Source organism: Notothenia rossii, assembly GCF_949606895.1.
Source record: "Notothenia rossii genome assembly, chromosome: 6".
NCBI lineage: Eukaryota > Metazoa > Chordata > Actinopteri > Perciformes > Nototheniidae > Notothenia > Notothenia rossii.
In genome coordinates, this window is record NC_136909.1 from 80750993 (window position 1) to 80773513 (window position 22521).

The 22521-nt window shown below is 40.1% G+C and overlaps 1 protein-coding gene across 3 annotated transcripts; it reads right to left on the bottom strand.

Annotated features, from left to right (window-relative positions):
- Nucleotides 1–1631: 1631 nt before the first annotated feature.
- Nucleotides 1632–22517, bottom strand: pank1a (pantothenate kinase 1a). Of its 3 annotated transcripts, none has more exons than XM_079690392.1 (8): nt 21641–22517; nt 10679–10825; nt 9998–10203; nt 9043–9296; nt 7802–7978; nt 6590–6713; nt 4925–5050; nt 1632–4452 (listed from the first exon to the last, which is right to left on the bottom strand). In XM_079690392.1, exons 1-8 carry the CDS (start codon nt 21939–21941, stop codon nt 4393–4395), a joined length of 1395 nt encoding a protein of 464 aa, XP_079546518.1. In that variant the 5' UTR covers nt 21942–22517; the 3' UTR covers nt 1632–4392. The 3 variants fall into 3 exon arrangements, with proteins under 3 accessions (XP_079546518.1, XP_079546519.1, XP_079546520.1); XM_079690393.1 differs by lacking the exon at nt 21641–22517 and adding an exon at nt 20898–21591; XM_079690394.1 differs by lacking the exon at nt 21641–22517 and adding an exon at nt 12829–12909.
- Between the last annotated feature and the right edge of the window lie 4 nt (nt 22518–22521).

A 22521-nucleotide genomic window follows, 5' to 3' on the forward strand; every position in this document is an offset into this window, starting at 1 on the left:
TGTACAGAAATACTATCTGATTGGTGGGTTACCACATGTACAAAGGATGACAACACTTCTATACAACCAATAATAAACATTTACACGTATGTTATTTAACGCTATTCGTCATTCAAAGTGGTTTGTCACGGTGCATCTTCTGTCTACGTTGGGATTTGCAAAAGAAGTGCCGGGTCATGTTTGGGAAGCCAAGAACGGTTGAAACAACTTAATCAACAGAAAGATTGCTGGTGTAGAATATATCATATTAATATTATTTACAAAATCTCTGTACAATCAAATACACAAGGTTGAAAATGTCTGTCCTGCTAGTTCAACATTCCAGAAGACAGTTTTAAAGGTGGGATGTATTCACGCAACAGGGTGTAAACCGGATTAGGCCCTTTGAGAAAAGGGTTAAGCAAACTATCACACAAGCCTAAGGTCAGAAGGTCACAAGGAACATTATGCCACGGTTTATAGTATGCAACATGAGGTTTGACAGGATGTTTACAGTTTGATTTATATCGTAAAACAAACACAGTTCAAGATAAAAGTGAACCCGGGTCATTCATCCAACAGAGATTCACAGTTTAGATGTAAATCCAAAATAAGCTGTAGGTGTGTTAACAGAGCTTCTTACAGAATGTGTTACTGTACCACAGTGCATACATGTTTAGTCACACAGACTATACCAACAAAACATGCATGGTACACTCATTTTGGTGCATAATCCGGCCTAAAACATTCTGTTGCGAGCATTCACCTTGAATAGTGTTAACAAATCAGCAGGACAGAAACTTCAGGAGGAGAAATGATCTTCCCTCAAGATTCAAACAGGATTTTTAACAGGGGAAAACTCACATGGGTTGCATATATATTTTTAAAAAACATTTACAAACAAGTCCAATAGACTGGTTGCTTTAAAGAAGAGGTGAGTTTGTTGAAAGGGAAAAAGAGATCCATGGGTGAGTTACTGCATAGCCTGTTGGTTAGATTTCACTAAGGGTGGCATGACATTTAAAACCAAAACTCCTACTAGTATCACTGGAAAGTATACTGATGTGGGTTGGATGGTCCCAGCAGGAAATTAACTTCAGACAAAGTTTACTGAGGGGCAAACCCCAGACTCTAAAAATCTTAACTCAGACTATCATCAAAGCAGAGTATCTGAACTCATGACATCCCCATGGCATTACATAAACTCTGGTGTACTGTAGAACTGTTTTAGATTAGTAGAGTTATTTTACAACTAGCATTTATACCACTACTGGGAACATAGCAGTACACTCAAATGCTGTCAAACATGTACAGTAATCTATGGTATGCAGGGACCATGCATCATCTTAAAACGGACATCAAGGACGCAGCCAGATGTTGAACAGCAGATTGTAAAAAGTTCAAACGGACTTCTATGTTTAAATGTTCCTCGTACTTGGGTGTTCAGCTGATGTGAGATAATAGGCCCTGCAGGACAGTGAGAAGGTGTGTTTGAAAAGAAAAAAATCATCAACTCACAGTCATTACTTTTTCTAGTTATGCAAATCAGCACGTTTTAAAAGGCTTCTCAGCCTGATCGCACATGAAAGTGACATTTCTGGAAACAATCACACTGGTTCTTTTGTGCCAACCAAAAAAAACAAAAAAACATGACAATTCTGTACAGTATATTAAAATCACATGGGAAAACACTCATATATTTACTTCGTACTGGCCACAAAAAAAGGCTTAAACCAATTAAAAGGACAAAAAAAATTCCGTTAAATGTTCCCAAACCACACATTTGCCCAGAAAAATAATGAAGAAAACCTGGAAAAACATCAAAATGTCCAGTTCTTCTTATTTATGTTACCCAAATATTGTTGTGGCTTTCCAAAGGATTACACTATAATCAAAACCATTGCAGTGCTAGTGGAAGTTAATTCTGCTCTTGCACTAAGAAGACACACTTGGGGTTAGCAGTAGAGTTGTGAATACCAAACACACAGTCTTCTGCTAGAGTACCATGGCATAAAAACAAACCATCTATAAACAAGCATATGAAGCAGGTCTGAAACATGAGCAGAAACATGTTTGCATGCACAGCGGTACAGAAACATTGAGTTAAAGTTCAGCAGGTAAGTAATTGAAGGTAAATCACACAGGGCACATACATGGTGAAACCAGGCGAACACACACTGAAGGCAGCTGATAGGGTTTCAGGTGAGAAAGGGGGGGGGGGTTGCACAAGATAACCAACACCAGACCCAACAGGTTGAGGTCACCATTATCATCCAAACATGAGTTGAAACAAGGCAAATGTAAAAACAAAACAGACCACAAAGCAGCTTTATAACAACAGAGGAAAATGGTGGGACAATCCCAACAAAGTCGCTACTATTTAAATAGTAACACTTGCATTAGTGTTGGCATTTTGATTATTGAAATGAATAGGTTGTTAATGAAGGCTGCTGCAATCAAAGTACTCACAGAAAAATACTAATATTGAGCTTTTAGTATATTATTACAGAGCACCCACTCTTTACATTTGTGATTATTTTCTTAGCCAATTAACTATTTGATTAAAAAGGACCCTCATCATTTTTGACTATACAGTTTTCTAATGTTCGTGTATTTTGAGAAGCTGTGGAAAGCTTAAAATAACAAAACTGCTCTATGTCTTCCCTTTCAACAAATATGAAATAGTAAATTAAAATGTGGTGATGCACAGTGCTAGTTTGGATATGGACTGATCAGGACAAACATCCTCCTACATGGTTTGCATATGTGTGACTTACTCTAATGAAGTTTGTGTTCGAAGAGATATTGGCAGAATTATTCATCTGTACCTGGGCATGTTCAATCCTCCTGGTTTAAAGGTTGGTTAAAATAGAGGCACATAGTATTGAAATGCTCTAAGAAGAATACAAAGTGATAATCTGGGTTGAAGCTGGGGAATGTTGGCCAACTACTATAACATATATCCAAGAGTGTAGTAATAAGTTAACTGTTATTTCTCATCGGTGGCTCTTACAGAACAAATCAATTCATTTAAATACTAAAAATACAGCCTAATTTACAGGAGATGAACCAATTCTGCTTTTTAGTCTCCTATCTAATGTAGAGCTCCGGTGCTAAACCGTTTAAATGCTAATATTCACATGTTATTTTGATATTAGCCTAATAAAATCACATTAGCAACATCCAAACAAGGCAGCAGGGGAGGCAGTGAAGTTAGAGGGAGAGGAATCAGATCTCCACCCTCCTGAAGTGACACTTGCAGACAGGGACAAGTAAAAGAAAAAGAAAAGGATGATTCCTTACAGTGATAAAAAAGAAAATTCCCATTGGTTATCCCAAATAACAAACACTGGTCGCTGAGGCAGGCTGGGTCCTGAACTGTAGTTGTAGCTCGTCATTAACAGAAATCAACAACGCAGACGCATCTGTAGCGCCATCTGTTGGAAGACAATGTCTTGGTCCCATCATCAAACACTAAACTCAGCAGGTTAGGTACGCATGTGTGGCAATATGGTGTTGTTAATGTTGGTAGGCAGAAGGAGGGGAAATAAACAAAAAAGCAAAGGCCATGTGCAGTGGAGCAACAGAAAAGAAAAACAATTTTTTTCTGCCCCCATCTGGGCTGAAGGTGTCGTACGAATCTCAACAGGATTTGGCTTCAGTGCACTCCTAAGAGGACTGTGGCATTGTGGGAAACGTTTTGTGCAACAACAAAATGCCTCCGGACCTTTAACTGCTGCCATGACTGCTGTCCAGCTGCAGTTTGACGCAGTGGAACCACTAGTTTTGGTCTTTATAGTTTTACAGCGTCAGTAACCGATTAGGCAGCTGAAGGCTGGAGGTGTGGTGTTCAAGTTGAGTTTCTGTGGTCGCAAAGAATTAATTTATACAAGTCCATAAAATGCCTAATGAATCATTCAAGAGTGACTTAATTTCTGTGCAGACATCTTATCTTGAATAATTGTTGCACAAACAGTCTCCCGTGGAGCCACAGCCTCAAGGATGTTATGCTACAGTAGCTATTCACAAAACAAAAAGACAAAACACACTAAAATACTCTGTGTCTCTGTGCTTCCTGACACAGCGCTGATTACAGGAATCAAGGGGGTTACAGGAAACCATAAATTAAAGATTAAAATATTAAAACCTCTATGATAGGGGGACTCTGTTTGGGAAGTTTAGGAGATGAATGTTAGAGGTTTACATTATTTACAAGAGTTAAATTATTAAAATGGCTTTTCTCAGTTTCTGTGTCTCTCGCTCAGTGTTCCTTTAGGGGTCCCTGTGAACAGGACCTTTTTTCAGCAGCAAAAGTTGACAACATCACGGCATCGACAGTTGATGACATCACAGCATTCAGGGTTGGATGACATCTTCCTGTCGAGGGTTGATGATGTCATGACATCGTTCACTTTATGGGTCCTCGGTTGTCTTGTGCAGCTCCAACAGCGCCCCGACAGCTCCAAAGTAACCCTGGTGCAAACACACACGTTACACAAACTGAATGGGAGTTTTACCGAGAGCCGGAGAAAACGGTTTAACTGCCAAGTCACTAATCGATTGGTCAATAATCGTCATATTTAATGTAATGCAAACATTTAAAAGAATGCTGTTATCACCCTCTAAAATATGGGGAAATCCTGCTTTTCTCCATTCAATATAAGATTCAATGTATTATCTTTGGACTAACAAGACATATACAGAAATCACCTTAGATTGTCAGAAAGTGGGTTGGACATTTTCCAAAACATTTACAATTATTTCATACCTAATGATTAATCTGGAAAATAATCTGCAGATTTATCAATAATAAATGCACTGTTAAAGCAGCCCTAACACCTGGGATGATACACAAGATAACTATAGACGCCAAGGACACTTTGATTTCCTTCAGGTCTTCTGGTAAAGCTTGCTTAGGTTCCTCCTTTAGTTGATCGGTTCTCACCTCGTGTTCCAGGAAGAGGGCTCTGAGTTGTCCTTTGGACCAGAAGTCCATGGCGTAGGCTAGCAGTTTTGTGGACACCGTGTTGATACGAAGGAAGTTCCCGACAAACACCACACGCTCAATTTTCTAAAACAAAAAATAGATTGAAAAGTCAGATTTTTTTTAATCTCGGTTATGTGAGTGAAAGCTATAGGAAATCTATCAACCCTCACATACATCTTTGTCAATCATTTGAAAACATAAAATATGTGACACTTGCATAGTGACCTGTGTTGCATGTCGTTTCCTGTTTCTCTCTCCAACTCACTTAACCATTAAAGAAAGGCATCAAATGCGTTAAATTATATAAAGCTTGACGAGAAAAAGCCTAATCTTGCAACATACAATTAGACTATAATGATTGCCCAAAATAATGCCCCCTGCTCTTTCTGAGACGTCGTGACTGTCAGTCTTTTAAATCTATCCTCGAGCAAATTAATACATTGAAATCCATAACAGTCACAATAAAAGAATCTTAAAGTAAGAAAGATATGGACAATGTAAATGCAGTAAAGCTTACAGATTAGTACATTTAGACAAAATGCAACACCTCTTTGTCGCAACATGATGGTGCTGCAGAGCTGGTAAAAACGTTGTGTCTACATTTGATCCCTAAAGCCATTTGATGGGAAACAAAGATATATACTAAAGATAAACAAATACAATAAACCTATTATATACCAACAGCGGCCCCCAGCCCTATGCCTGGTGTCCCTGCGTGTTCGCTGCAGCTCTGTGTGCAGTGATAGCCCTGTACAATGCTGCTTGATCCCCATGCCACAAGGCAACACTGTAAAGAAGCTCACAGCACACAGACTCACTCCAGGCTGGTGCCTCTCTCCGGAAAATAACTACTTTGAGATTGGCTGCTAACAAAACAAAAAAATCCACATTTAACAGATGCTACATATATTTTTCATTGAACCATCTACTCGTGAACTGCAGTGATTAAACTGCTCCACTTTTGGTTGTTTGTTTCTTTGATACATGTACGCTCATTTGACAAAAATAAGCAGCACCCACAATCCTAAACATGCTTACAGTTGATTTCCTGAAATTCATTCACTGTTGAGTTTCAAAATATAGACAGTAAATCTGTGTTTAAAACATTACATATTTGCTTCTTAAAACCATGCAGTACAGTTAGTAAAACAGTTACAATTTAAGTGCAAATGTGCTCCCCCCTATGAGTGCATGTGTTATGCGAGTCCTTAGTTCATGCATTCACACACAAACAACCTCACCAACACCTGACCTCGGACACAGAGAGCGGGAACTGTAGTCACCAGAGGGTGTGGAAGATTTTATGGACTGACGGACAGAGCGAACTGTACACCCTTTCAAAGTTTAAAATATTCTGAATGTGTCCCAGTTTATTTCATGACATCATCCGACAGGAAGCAGCTGTGGACCTAAGCTGTTTCAGATGTTCAAAGTTACTCTGTTTCTTTATTCTTTATTAAGTACTACCCTGGGTAGAGATGAATCCCATTCAGAAAATTGTAAGGGTGCACATGTGTTGCAGCATGAGAGTGTGTGTGAGTGAGAGTGAGAGAGTGAGAGTGAGAGTGAGAGTGTGAGTGTGAGTGTGAGTGTGAGTGTGAGTGTGAGTGTGAGTGTGTGTACCTCGTTGACTGCACACATCCGTGCAATGGATCCTATGTTGTTCGTGATGGTGACCAGTGTGGCTTTAGCCAGGTCTTCCTTACTGATGCTGTCTCGCTTCTCTTTGCTCATCATGTGACCAAAACTGCAAAAAAACAGACCATCAGAAACATTGACATGTACACAGGGTTAGTGCTACTCAAGTTTGATGAACTTATGACCAGACGCACAGAACATGACCCTCTATTGTGACATTGTCACAATAACCTTCAAAACAGTAACGGCTCCTACACACGGCGGCGTGCGTTGTCGCTTGCCGGCGGGGGGGGCTGAAACTGGACCAACAACCAATCACATGAATCTCCCGCCCCAGACACACAAGCACGCGGTTTGATTGGCTAGAGCTTGCATTGGCATATGATTCGATTGGCTGACGCCTCCGTCGAGGCGGCAAAAGTAGAACATTGCTCTACTTTTGCAGCGAGCACCGCGAGAGAAGCTACGCTTTGCTCCCACAATGCAGTTCGGCGAATCGTGACGTCACCCCATTCAAAGTGAATGGGCAGAAGCGTTAACGTACGCCGCCGTGTGTAGGGGCCGTAAGTGTGTGTTTAATTTCAATATAAAAAACATGAAACGGTAATGATAATGTGAAGATTGTGATACAATCTGCTTCTCACTTTGCTTCATGGATCAACCTTTGAACACAGAGCTGCAGGTTTCATTTATATAACCAAACACAGAATAGCAAGCAAAGGTCCAAGTTTGCACGCAAGTAAGAGTGTGTTTATGTGTGTGTGCCAAGTAGGCTATGATTTCATACCGCATTTGCTGTTAGGTGTATTTGTGTTATTACTTTAACCTTTGTGAGACATACATACAGAGCACAACACAACACTGTGGTTTCACACTCATTTAATTCATGTTTATGTTGTTTGACCAACTTCCTTAATAATTTGAAAAAATAAATGTGTGCATTGAGCAAGTTCAAAGCATGTTTCATCCACTTTACATAACTAATGCAATTATTTATATCATATAACTTCATTATTTGTATATTTTGTTCCAAGAAGTTCAGTGTAGGTTTTTCCTGATTTTTACTAAGCAATGTATAGAGCACTATTTTTGAGATATACTTCACGGCTGTACCAAAATCAGTGTTTTCCAAATCAAGCAATCAGAGGAGGTCTTGTGTTTGCATGTTGACCCTCAGGAGACCCTGGTCCCTCTCACCTGGAGGCGACAGCAGAGCCCTGCAGGCCGAAGCGCTCGTAGTCTCCTCCGTAGATATCTTTCACCAGTTTGTCCACGTTGGTAGAGTCGCCCTTGCTGGCCATTTCCAAGGCCTCCTCAAACGTCTCGCAGCCCGTCAGCAGGCAGCAGAGGCCCAGGAATGTACCACCACCCAGACTAAAAGGTGAGAGAGGAAGTGAACAAGCTTAGTTCTAGTAAGGGAACGAGAGGAACATATATGGCAGAGTTGTTTTGAACCGAATAATCCAACTTTTCCCAAAGTTTAAGTAAGTTTCAGATGAATGAACTGTGTTGCCGTGGCTAATTTCATGGGTGAACTACTTTTTCCACATCAATATGATCTCAATATGCATATAATGTCATGCATCATTGTAAAATTAATATATCTGGAAAGTGCATACATTTGCAAGCGTCATAATGAGCTCTGAGAAATAGCATTATTTAATCTTTTGTTATAAATGTATCAGTAGATGAAATGATAAAGAAAATGATTCTTAGGGACATTTATGATAATGTGATGAAATGAGATCTGGGTTGACAGATCTGTAAGAAAAACTAAAACAAGAAAATGCTTTAGTTTGCCTCATGCGATCAAAATATATGATCACATAATCTTAACAATAAATTCTTAGCTTATAAAATCAAGGCGGTTAAATCGGAACTAAAAATAATTGGCCTTAGAATCTTTTCTATTGTAGCGGTGAACATTTGGCTATTGTAAGAAACCACTTGCATTGATTCACCTTTATTTGCATTGGCAATTTAACAAGTATCTGGTAGTTCCAGTTCAGTTAGGCACATATTTAAAGACAATGTGTTCAGTCTTAGGAACTAGGAACGTAGTATACTATTTCTGTCGTCAACATGCTTTCATCATGTCTGGGCGGGACTTCGTTGTTTTCACCAGCTCACTATCTAATCACAATATCGTCGTTCTAGAAGGTACATAAGGTGACCATAGATAAAGAACAGCTGGAAGTCAAACAACCGATTCTGGCTTATCTTTTTAAGCTGTAAAAGGTATGCAGCCACCTTCACCTTTTGCACATGTTCATTCACGCAAAACAACCTCGCTGCTTTAGGGCTCAAGGTGGACTTTAGTAGAACAAAACAAGTTGATTCTTGTTAGTGTTTTTGGGCTCAAAGGACAACATTTAGTGTTCAGTCTAAGCTTCCCGTTAACAATGTCGCTGCTTGTGGGTTTGAGCTGGTTTCCTCACCTGGTCCCAGTCACGCGTTTGTAGTCGTTCTCTGAGTAAACGGCCAGGATGGAGACCCCGGAGCCGATGTTGACCAGCAGCATGGGGAAAGGGTTGTCCAGGGTGCAGGTCTTCTTCACGCAGCTCTGGGTGTCCGAGGGGTTCTCGAAGTAGTATCCCTCTGGGTGTCCGTTGAAGCTAACCCTGTCCACGTACAGCAGACCCCGGATCAGGCAGTCCAGCTCGTCCAGCTTCAGCAGCTCCAGGTCGGCCATCTGCAGCACAGAGAGCGGAGGAAGAGAAACCGGTTTTCAGCCATTAACCCAGAATGATTTACAAAGCACTTTAGGTCGGAAGTGTGCATGTTTCTGCTTAGTTTCTCCTGCAGAGCCAAGAGAGTTCATTGATCTAATACTGCACTGCAGAGAGGGTCAATGAACTCAGGTAGACAGGCACTGAGAGGACAGATGTCAAAATGTGCTCACGTCCAAAAATCATAATGCAAGAATGAGCTACTAACCTCAATAAAATGCAAAGTCATTGAGTAACAGACATTTCTGCTCAAATCAGATTAGAACTGGGGGGAATTTTAATTCTGTTGACTGGAAATATGACAAAGCTGTTTACATGGTGTTGTTAGCCTGGACTGAGCCTGCACTAATGGTTGTTTTCATTATTGATTCATTTGACAATTACTTTTTCGCCTAATTGTGTGGTCAATAGAACTACTAGAAAATGCATGTTGTATTTTCTACAGGGCAAGGTGGGTTTTTTTTATTCAACCAGCAGCCCAAGAAATTACATTTGAGAATCCTCCCATTTGAGAAGCTGGTGAATAATTGATTGCCATAATACACACATATTCATTTTCTGCATTGTTCCTGTATTTGCAGCAGTAAACATATGCTTGCAATGAGAAATGTTGTTATTTGGAAATGTTTGCTTAAAACTATTCAAGCACGTTCTCTGGCCTCACCGATCTGAATTCATTCTCAAACTTGTAGGCCCCGCCCCCGGTGGCGCAGAGCGTTGTGTGCAGGCTGGAGAAGTTCTTGTCCCGCCCCATCTGGATGAAGCGGGGCATGGCCTGCGTCGGGAAGCGGATGAAGTGCAGGTTTCCCGTCCGGCCGCACATGGTCAGGTTCCTCAGCTCCAGGTGGACGTCACGGACGCCCGTTTTACCTGAGCGAGGGAGGGAGTGATTATCAAACTTTACGATTCTGTATCAATGCATTCATGTCCATTTAGAAAGTGCAAACACGTGACCAACTTTCCAGTTCCTGTGAGGGTGGGAGGGATTCTGTTTTATATGTAACAAAAGAGGGGTAGTTTTTCCTGTAATAAAAAAACCAAAAAATGTGAAAAAAAGTTTATTGTCTGGTAAATCTGCACTCCTTAATAAAGACATTTAAAAAAGAAAAAAGAAAGTGCAAACACAATCTTCTTAATGCATTGGTTAAAGTTCAACTGAGAACTTTCTATAATCTTTGCTATCTTCATAGTTTCCTTGAACTCCCTTGCCCTTTCTTAGGTACACAAATGAGTCTAGAGATGCAAGAATGTGGGTGTAACAACTTATGTGGGTGTAACAACTGGTGTGTGGGTGTGTATGTATGTATGTATGTATGTATGTATGTATGTGTGTGTGTGGACTTACCATAGGCCACGTTTGAGGTGAGGTAGCGCCGGATGGACTTGAGGTTTTCCACTTCTTCCTGTTCTTCCTCTGCTGTTATGTCGACTGGCTCAAAGTACACCAACTTCACCAGCGTGCCGCCGATGTCCATACCAAACCAGGGGAAGGCTGGAGAGCAGAATGACAACATAATGTTACTCTTTACTTCAAACAACAAGACATGGTGAAGATCAAAACCAGAGAGCATCTTGACATACAAATGATCAAAGTTGAAACCAAAAAAAACGTAAGAAATAAAGGATATCCATTTAGAAATAATGAGACATGTCAGTGTTATTCTGTATTTCTGTTATTTTAGCAGTTAAGTGTATGAACTACATTACACTGGAAAACAGGTACTCAATTAATACAACTAATAGAAAATGAACTGCCACTTTAAATAACCGATTAACAATTTTTCAAGTAAAAAAACAGATATTTGCAACTTCTCAATTGTGACGATTTTCTACTTTTTGGTGTTGCATTGTATAATACTAAATGGTCAAATATATTGGGATATTTGATTAGAAAATGTGTAGAGTCTGGGAAATCCTAATGGCAGAGGATATTTTTGCCAATTTATATAAAAAATATATTAATAATAATAATAATAATAATAATAGCAGCCCCAGACTGGAGTCTTTGCTACCAATGAAACCCAGAGATGAACCTGTTACACCAAATATACATTTCTTATTTAAAAGGGATCCAGCCTGCATCATTATATGCATCAGTTGTGTAAAAGCAGCTGTATAACCCTCCTGCAGAGGAAGTGAGAAAGGAGTGAAGCGAGGACACAGTCTGGTCTGGTTATTTGGTTTAGGAGAACAGTAAAAAAATAAATCCTCCAGCACAACCGGCAAGAGGGGGAAAAAACCCCACCATAGCTCAACAAGAGCCACAGTCGCCATGGAAACAGACTACCCCCCTCCATCATTTGTTCTCCAGCCTCCTATTTTCTCTTTCATTTAGCTCCATCTCCATCAGCCTATCTTTCTCTATCTGCCATTCGGTCTATTCCCTTTTCACGACTAAACCTCCCTTCCTGCTCCCTCTGTTTTCTATTTCCTCTTCTCATCCTCGAACGCCACGCTTCCCGGCTTCGCTCTCTTCTTGTCTCTCGATCAATCTAATTCAATCAGAGAACGATTTACTGGCATGGACGGGAGAGAAGTGATACTGCAGGACGTTTTTAATGCTCTGCAAAGCAACTGTTATATTCTAAGACTTTTCAGTGCGCTTTGTGTGAAAGATAATTAAAGCGGAAATGATTTGCAATCTGCATTTTTCAAGCAAAGATATTTCAAACATTTACTGGTACCCGTTTCATATTAGTTAATTGTGTTGATCACCAGATTATATTGCTGCAGCCCTAATTATCACATATCTAAAAATATTTAAGTTGCCAAACTGTAAGAATCTTCCTTGAAATGTAAGTAACAGTTTTTCATAAAAAATATCAAAAAAAAAATTAGTTTTGAAAATGTTAAAAAACAGACGAAAATCTATAAATACAGAACTCAACAGATATATATTAGTAAAAATCCTATTTGGTTTAAACTACATTTGAAGAAAATCCTACTTCAAATGTTTTCTCTCTTGGCAGAAGGATCTTATCTATTTCATCCGTGCATATGCTGCCATTTGAAAAAGCCACCGGCGTTGATTCACTTGTCTTTACGTTGGCAGTTTAACACATATCTGGCTGTTGTGGTTCAGAGAAGCTAAAGACGTTGTGTCTTAGAGAAACACTTTTTTTGCCCCAACATCAACATGCTCTCATCATGTCGACCTGATGACAGGCTAGCTCACATATAAACAACTCTAGTTATGAAGAATCTGCTCAAATAAGAAAGTGAATTCATCCGATCACCTGAATAAAAAGTGAAAAGACAGCCATCATTGTTTCTGAAGCTCGAGCTATTGTCTTCAAGTTGAAATCTCTTGTGTTGACCTACATACAGCCAAACAACATTATCTGTAAAGAAGCTGGAAATAGAAGTTCATTGAATAACCTTGTAATGTGTCTGCTCTAGGTATTGCAAGTTAAACAGTTAAGATAAATCATGCTGAGATTTTTGAAGAATAACACATTTGTCTTCCTTACTGGTTTAACAGTAGTAACACTTAACTTTTAGATGGAAAGGCTTGTTAAACTGTGGTGACTCTGGTCCTGTCCGTGCCTTCAGCATTTCTCCTGCGCGTCGTTCAGAAGATTCAACAGTTTTGACAGCAGCGAGTTGAAGGTATCTTAATGATTCTGTCCGACTTACTGAGGCAAAGTCCACTTTAAGATTAGAGCCACCAAAAACATGCATTTCATGCTTTATAATGGTATGAGCAATCCATGCATACTAGACTAACGTAAAAAAGAACCATTTGTAATAATAAGTAGTATTTGGTGGCATGTTCTGTATTAGCAGCGAGTTACAAGGCCCACAAATGAACTTGAATAACCTTCCACATTTAATCTAGTGTTTCCTGTTCATCATGTCACATTTGATAGGATATTGTTCGTAGTGACTGAGATTAGTGACAGTGTGAGTGGATTTATTTATTTTAAGTTATGAGTCATTGATAATACCACTGGGGTTCAGTCAGTTCAAAATGATGCAACACCAACTTTGTTGTTCTTTAAAGGAAGGGTTGGTTGCTAACGGAGATGGCGTAGCTGTCCCTTTGATATTGGTTTCTATGCCGTTATGCTCGTGATATTCCCTATACATCTGCATTACACTTCATATTTTGTATCGGAAGTATGTCATAGACAGTAGTTTTATTTATTGAGGAGTTCATGGTATTTAGTGCACTAGGTTTGTGAAACCTGTAGTTACTGAAAGTATTTGAGTGTTAGCACCACCATCGCTGCTGATGCTATAAGCGTTAGCTCTCCACCTGCTGCTGCTCTACTACAGGTTGGTGTTTGGTTACTTTTCAGCAGGGGTCACCTATCACCTCCTTTTTATTGGTTTGACTTTTGGTTAGAGTCCCCTTTCACCTAATGACTTGCTCTGATGTCTGTAAACACGAGCTAAGAGGCATAGGTTTTGTTACGTTCACTCTGGAAACATATTTTTGTCTCGAAAACATAGCTTCATCGATTATCTTTAAAAACAACATGGTTTTTAACAAACGTTTTTTTTCTCCAGAAACATGATTCTTTATCAAGGTAGTTCTCCTTAATGACATAAGAAGCTAAAGTATGAAATCCTGGGAAGAACTAGTAACCAGGAATATGATCTCTTTTCTGATAGAGTATAGAATAACACTTTTAGAGGCCACCCAAGGTACATGACGGTGTTTTCCTCAATCACACCTTCCTCCACAGCCTCAGCCAAAAACTCTTTCACAACCAAACCCATGACATTATCTAAATATAAAAAATACATTTAAATGTCATCATTGTGACATAACAGTACCACAAATCACGGCTTGTTCTCTGAAATAAACAAAAACATGTCTTACTGATATTTTGAGTTACTACGAAACAGTATTATGTGTTACTGCTAATGCGATATCCTCAAATTGAACCTTTCTTTACATTTGTGCAAAAAGAATGGATGCATAACGAATGGCAAACTATTTATTTTCACTTTAAGTAGGTGCTGCAGCTGTTCTGTTGCATGCAGTGTGCGGACAATTGGGACATACTACGTCAGCATAACATTGCAACGTGAACTTTGAGCCTCTTGCTCATAAATCTGCTGTGCAAAAGGTTGAGGATCAGAAAAGTCAGCTGGCTTGGTCTCTGCAAATGCTAGCAAAACATGCTGGTATTTTAGGCATTCTGCATTTGACATAACGTGACATACTCATTTCTTTCTGGCGTTTTAAGTAATATGGTAGTATGGGAAATGAAACACCAATAATGTTGTTAAAGTGGAAATTGCTCAAATTAAGACCGCGTGACACTCATTCTCGTGACGACAAATTGTGCTTGTGTTTCAGAAACTAAACAAGAGTGAACTCTATTCGATGTGCGGCTAGGAGGTAGACGATGTGTGGGAAACAATACAATTATTTATGCATCGTTCAAATGTTCTCCTGAGGGTAAAATACTTGAAACAGGCTTTACAGAAATGAATGACATCAGTCTTCAATATGTTAGCGAGATAACTTTGTCCCAATGACAATCACTCAAATGTCTGAGCTGCTATTTGAACCAAGGGCATTTTCACTAAACCGGTTTTGTCATCAGGATTCTTGACATCCATTGACTGCACCTTTCCTGCGACGATCATTAACTTGCGCGGTGGAAAAAAACGCTAAACACGAAGACGCTTGGCTTTTCCTGAGGAAACGGGCTAACTGTCACCTGGCTGTGATGTCGAGACACATGAAGCACGGACTTAAAAGGCGTCACAGGAATACAACGTGCCGGCCTACATTCTGTCTCAACTTCATTCACTGCAGCCCTGTGGCTAATTATACACATATCTTCTGTCCAACTTTCCTTGACCATTGCATGTATCTCCCAACTAAAAGCCTTAATTAAAAACCGTCCTTGAAATATTAAATTGAAATGAAAATGTCCATTAGCACTCAAAGGCACACACTTATCCTGGCATTCTATTTAAAAAGCACACACACACAATCTTTGTAAAGCCAAAGGTCAGTGTGGCAAGGAGCAGGGTAGGGTAGGGGGGGGTGATTTATATCTAAATAGGGGAAAGTTCTCCGGCCTAACACATCTATACCTTGCACAGCGCAGTCGGACTTGAATAACCTGACGAGAAGGGATCAAAAATACTTGTTTTTCCACAGTTTTTCAACATTTCCTGCGATTATCCACATACTATTGCTAAACATGTAATCACAGGTTTAACACAGAGGTCTGGTAAACAGGAAGCAAAGGACAAGAGCAACACTTGGACATCAAGTTTGTGTGATAGGACAAGAAAACACACCAGCAACTACTAAAACCACTATTTCTTAAAGTGGTGCAATATTACTGCTGTATAAAATGAATACCACATTTCAAACATTTGCCCTCTCATCTACTACTACTAGATTTCTAAAGCTGGCAAAACAAACAGACAATGTGGCTGCTCCTTTCCCTACTCTGTCTAATACAATACAAATAATAATACATTCAAAGGGAACACAGAGAATGAGTACAGAGATCCTTTTGTTTTTTTTGGTCTTAAAGACTATACAGTTGTGCACGGTTTCAGATTGAATGACGAGTTTCGGCCCCCTCCACCCCAAAACACCTCCACCCTGACTGAAACTAGTTAGCCCGGTTCACGATCCGTATGCAACAGAAAGCGGTGGAACATTGACTCGACCTGTGGCAGACCCGTGTGTTTTTATCGGAGTTATTCTCTTACTACAGAGCCTCTCACTTAAAAGTGAATAAGTCACCACCTCATTCAAACAAAAAACATCCAAGGGTTCAACTTCTTTGTAATTTGAATCTGATTCCCATTAGCTAGAATGATCATTTTCCATTAGCACTGCCAATCAAATGTACCCTTCCAGGTCCACCCCACAAACATCACTTTGTATCAGCAGGTCTCAACAATGTGACTGAAATCTATCGCTTGGTTCCCAGAAAAGTGTATTTTTGCCTCTTTGTGTACTTTATAAGACCTTGGTATCTTGTAGCTCAAGGAATTGTAGTCAAAATCCACACAAAATGTCTCAAACACTGATATAAAAACATTTCATGCTGTGCATTCATCAGATTTCGTGGAAGGCTGGGGCAAAAACAAATGGTGGCCTTGCAAATAAAATGTATTGTATCGGTGACACTGCTGCAAATACTGTGTGAAAAACGCATTTCCAAAAACCACAATTACACTGAACAACAAAATTAGACCCCTTCCAATGCGTCTGTTTTTATCAAAGTGTTATTTATTTATTTTTTAGGAGCAGCTCTTTGACTTGACAATGTATAATTATAATAATAATAATAATAATAATAATAATAATAAGAATATTGCCTACTAATACTGCTGAGCTCTGTTTTATTTTAGCATGACCCCACAGCAGAGGTGACGATGCAACACGACTCCTTCAAATATCTTCTGTCCACTAAATGCTTTTGGTTCAACAAAGATATTAAGGTAAGATACAAGGGCTTATGGAAATACACACAAGAAACATCAACGATACCCTATACATTGGCCAATAATCATGACACAAAAATAAAAACCTATTGCTGTTCTGAGATTGCATCTTCGTGGTTTATTCTCCCTATTGTTAATCGCTTCGGATAAAAGTGTCAGCTAAATAAAACTTAATGTAATATGTCCTGAACCTTAAATAGAACAGTATGTCATGCTCATTTCTTCAGTACACAATCTCTATAGTTAATCTTAGAAAATGACCCGTGTGTTTCCTGTCTTCACTTTTCCTTTCCGTGGCTTTTGCTCTGTACTGAAAAACTAAAAAGGGCCCTAAAATACCCCAAACCTCAGAATGAAAATAGAAGACAAATCGAATCAATGCAAAAATATATAGAGTTTAAAAGTGAATGTGAAGGGCTGGTTAAACTGTTAGTTCCATCAAATGCAATTCTGTTTCAGGAGACAGTCAGTGAAGGTTGCTGGAGTGTAACTTCTGGTGTAAAGAAGAGGTACTGCAGCCAGGCAGCGTTACCCCAAAGTAACCCCTATCTTACCCCCCACCCCTAAACCCTAGTTAGAAAAAGGACCCTAGAACAAAAGTGAAAAATCACATCCCAGAGGGGAACACATTCCTGGGTCGGACCACACTGGGGAAAAGCTCAGAGGGTTATCCGGGTTTATCAGGACGGCTGGACTCTATCCAAGGATAACTCAGCCAGAAAGCACAGGAGCTATGACCGGACATTTCAAAGTTTACTATTGAGAAGTCCTTTTAATGACGTAATCTGGGCTGATGCTGGGGCGGGTTCTCTCTTTCTCAGGCGACTGAGCACCACAACAAACCACGGCAAATAATCAATTCGTGGTCAGCAGTGTGACTTTTCTTTTTTAACATCATGAATCAAACCATTTGTATGAGATATGAGAAGATTGTCATTTGTGTGTTTGGTAAAGTTTTATCACAATGTTTTCATACCTTAGTACATCTTACAAACGAGATCTTACTCACAGATACAGAATCAGGAGTACATACTGTGTGTGGTGTGTCTTATAAATGATCACCACGTTCTTGTACATTTTTGCACTTGGTGATTGGGTTTTACTACTGATAGAAAAACTACTCGTCATCTTTTTCTATTACAGTGGAAGGAAATAGCCAGTGGTATTGTTAATGTTGAATGCATATCCATTGCAAACTGTAATGAGTTCCATGGATCCATCAATCAAGGACAAATGTACAGAAAATGTACGGTTATGATGCTTAACCATCTGAAATGAAATACAGCGCAAACTATCAGAGAGAGGAATTGTGTTATTTACTTATGCCCCCTTCTGTTGACAACAATGTAAAGCTGTTTACTATTCAGGTATAACTGAGGCCTGTACTACGAATTTAGTTCAACATATCCTGGATATGTTTGAGTGAACCGGTTGATCTAATCCAAAACAAACGCGCTCTCGCTAAAATGTCCTACGACACAGGTTATCAACTGGTTAACTCAAGCCAGCCGTACCCTATCTAGTTAGGTGCGTGTTCACATAAAAGGGGTGGTATTTATAGCGATCACAAACATGGACAAGCCACGTACTGACAGTGCAGCGTCATAATTCCTGAATGAAAAGTCAACTATAAGTTTAGACAAATATGAAGACGTTAAACTTTAAACAGCCTTTGCAGTTGCACCTGCAAGTTGAATACAGCTGGTAAAAGAAAAAGTGTTTGAATACGTTCATTAACAGTTTTATGATATCATTGATATCACGATGTCATGACCGAAAGAACGAGATCGCGGGTACAAGCGGCCGAGATGGGTTTTCTCCGCAGGGTGGCTGGTGTCTCCCTTAGGGATAAGGTGAGAAGTTCGGTCATCCGGGAGGGACTCGGAGTTGAACCGCTCCTCCTTCGCGCCGAAAGGAGCCAGTTGAGGTGGTTCGGGCACCTAGTTAGGATGCCATCTGGGCGCTTCCCTAGGGAGGTGTTCCAGGCACGTCCAGCTGGGAAGAGACCAAGGGGTAGACCTAGAACCAGGTGGAGGGATTATATCTCTTCTCTGGCCTGGGAGCGCCTTGGGATCCCCCAGTCAGAGCTGGTTGATGTGGCCAGGGAAAAGAAAGTTTGGGGCTCTCTGCTGGAACTGCTACCTCCGCGACCCGACCACGGATAAGCGGGAGAAGATGGATGGATGGATGATATCACGAAGACACGAGTGGATCTGACTTTAATTACATTTGACTCTAGTGTTTCGTCAACTTAATGTGTTACTTAAAATAATACTTCTGCATACAGTATGTGACACTGTGAGTGTTGCACAGTCGAGAAGCTGACTCAGATAAGGAAATATATGATACATTATGATGTGATATGAATGATAATGGGACACACGTCTGCACTCACAGTGCCGCGGACTGTACGTAATGTTGCTTTGATCCGGTTACTTATGTTGTGGCAGATATTTAAGTAAGCTTTCTTAACGCTAATGTTATATTAGTCAGATTGCTCTGAAGATGGGAGGTGATATTCTATTTATTTTCACGTTCACAATCGGTGATTTTTGCCGGCCGTCTTTCCTGCAAGTTTCCTTTCTCCTGTTATATGACTTGATAGCTTTAAACTCCGCACACTGAGCTCTGATTGGTCAGCAGGCGGTGCTTTCACTGAGTTGATCTCTTATCCTGGAACCTAACCTGCTCCGGAGCAGGTTAGCCATTCAGCATAAGTTACCGTGGAGATCTAGCCCGCTGAGAAGTGAACCAGCGTCGTAGGAGCGGAAACCCAGAGTTTTCCCTGAAGTTAGCCCGCTAAGCGAAAATCCGGCTTCGTAGTACAGGACTCTGGTCAGACTAAGATTAAGTGCTGTTGGTAAACATACACTTAACAAAATTAGAAAGGATTCAATCTAAAGAGGAGGATCAGTAGAAATGCAATATATAGTCATTCAACCTTTTAGTTGGAGCAAAATAATAAATGAATAATGCTTCTGAGTATGTGTAGGTGACATGCAGTTATTGATGTATGCAGCAAATACCACAACATTATCACAATATCGATGTTACTATATATACAATTTTGCAAAAACATGATCGTTTAGGATAACACTATTACATCTTAGTTAACTATTGGCAAGCTCAGATTCGGATTAATACTGCATTATGCAGGCTTCTCACAGGAGACCATGGCAGTTACGTAAATTTCCTTGAAAGCAGAAACTGAAAAGGATGTGTCCTCTCTGCCCTCTCTTTCTCAGTCTCTCCCTAGAACAATTACGGATAGATTTATTTAGGAATGCTGATGGGATTACTTAGCAACAAGGCCACTAGACTTGCAGCTGGTTTCTCTGCAGACATTTTAACAACATGAGTTTTACCATGACAGCCACAACAAACCCTAGGACTTTGACCGAACAGCCATGAAAAACAGGCCATGAGGAACACTGACATTCCCAGCCATAAACACTAATCAGCTGCCTGCAAAAGAACTTAAGACATTAAAGACAATAAAAGAAGAGACATTTTAATTATTTCTCCGTTTTAATACCTAGACTTTCGATCAGTTGTGGAACATCAATAACACTATATATTTAGTAATTAATGTAGCCTACTAGCATACACTTTTAAAAAAGGTATTTGCACTTCACTTAAGTATTCTATGCTTCCGTTTACTTTTACGACACTACAATTATAAAGGCAAATAGTGTACTTTAATCCTCTACATTTACTGTTGACTTTGGGTCCTTGTTACTTTGCAAACTGAGATCAATACAACAAATTACATTTTTTTAATGATGAGCAATAATGTGATTAAATTAGCAAAACCCTTACCAGATACAAATATTAAATCAATGTTCACATAAATGCATCAGTAATAATCATTCAGTAAAATCATATTCAGTCAATTATTGTGAAGTATACCATTCTGTTAATGATTAATTGTACAACATGTAGTTTAAGTATATTTTGATGCTAATCGTTTTGTAGTTTTTACATAACAAGTAACATGACAAGGCAGGAATTTCACTTTTAACAGAAGATGTGTGCACTGTGGTATTTCTACTTTAACTTAACCAAAACATGTGAATACTTTCTCCACCACTGTTCTCGATACAATTGAATAAAAACCAACTCACACTTACCAGGTTTCTTTTCACTTATAAGCTTCATAGTGAGGCAAAATATCGGCTCACAGGTGTATACAAAAAAACAAATCAAAAACGAAATAAAGCAAAGTGTCGCTTAAAAGCTTAGAAGGTGTCAGTCGGTATTGGGTATTTAAAGAGGCGTCACACCCTTAAGAAATTACACTTTTCTACATTCTGCGCAGAAACTGCCAAGTTTTCCCGGATGATCTTTACTCACATCATCCGGAATACTCAGTAAATAAGGGGGTGGGGTCCTTCTGCCTCCTGAAGACAAGAGGCAAGTGCCGATTGGCTGAAGCAAGCCAGTCCCACTTATCAGGAGCTTTTTCACCAGCGGGCGACCAACCAATCACAGCGTAAGAAATGCAAACTGAAGGTTCATAATAACAAAAGGGGGTCTCCCTGACGACAGCAGGCTTTTAGATTGGACAAATCAATCTCCTAACCATATAACATGATGGAAAAAAGGGAGTCATGAGAGGACAATATGGTCATCTCAAAACACAAAGAACAATGAAATAAAAAGGGGAGTAAAAGAAGAATCAAAGGTTGTTGCTCTCTTGTTGTAAAAGGGAATAGTTGTGCAAATCCCTGCTGAAGTGAAGTGTTACACAGTCCATGGTTGCAGCATACACAACGAAATAAGACACACCACCGCTTCCTTCCACCACCAGAAAAAATGTCAGAACATGCAAAAATAATAATTGTAAAATGTCCCCAAACTGTTTGACACTTACGGGGTCTGCTACGTCTCATCGACTCTGTCCTTTTCCGTAGCCTGCATCTCTTCGCCGGGGACCCGTTGCACTCCGCATCTTCCCCGCGGTGCAGGTGGTGCATGCTGGCCTCAAAGCTGCTGCTGCTGCTGCTGCTGCTGCTGGGGCTGGGGCTGGAGCTGCTGTTGGGTCCAGAGCTGGAGCTGGAGCTGAATGTGGAGCCACTGCAGCAGCTACCGTTAGCGTGAAATGCCTGTCCGTTGGTGACATGAAAGGGCCCCGACGCGCCTTTCTTGTCCATCATTGACTTGGCTTTATCCATGGCAGCAGCTAGCCTAGCCTAGCATCTGCAGGGAGGAAAACAAATGTACAAGCCCCGCCGCTAGCGTTGACAATCCCGGCTACCGTAGCTTAGCTTAGCCTGTGTTAGCCCCCGCTGTCTTCAAGTTAGTGACACGGCAGCTAACAAATTCTTCCACTAATGCAACGTATTTCACACAGTGATATAACGCAAAAATGTGACGTTCATTACTGCTCTTAATGAAGTATAAAATGATAAGGCGAACGGACGCTAAAATACAGTGTTTCCTCTGAGGTCACTCTCGGTCATTTCCCCACATTCAGATCCGCTGGTAGGCGCAGCAGCAGCCGGTATATTGTGTGAGTGAGTGACGTCACAGCAGCTCCTCAAGCCAGCAGAGAACCCGTTTACCTCCTCCGACCGGTTTTCTCTTGTCTCTGCAAAACACCGTTACATTACACCGTAATTGTATCTTTAAACACAAAGATATGCAAGAGAGGACTCGTCTATAAATGTCTACAACATTGTCTACACAACATAACAGCAGTGAAGTTCGGTCGCATCCCTGCTGGATTTATTAAACAAAGTATAAGATAGCCTA

Excerpts from the sequence above, each read along its gene's own strand:
- pank1a (XM_079690392.1), bottom strand. The coding sequence starts at position 21,941 with ATGGATAAAGCCAAGTCAATGATGGACAAGAAAGGCGCGTCGGGGCCC. Across the intron at positions 10,204-10,678 it reads CACCTCAAACGTGGCCTATG|GTAAAACGGGCGTCCGTGAC; the intron begins GTAAGTCCACAC and ends TCCCTCGCTCAG. Across the intron at positions 6,714-7,801 it reads GGCTCTGCTGTCGCCTCCAG|TTTTGGTCACATGATGAGCA; the intron begins GTGAGAGGGACC and ends GTTTTTTTGCAG.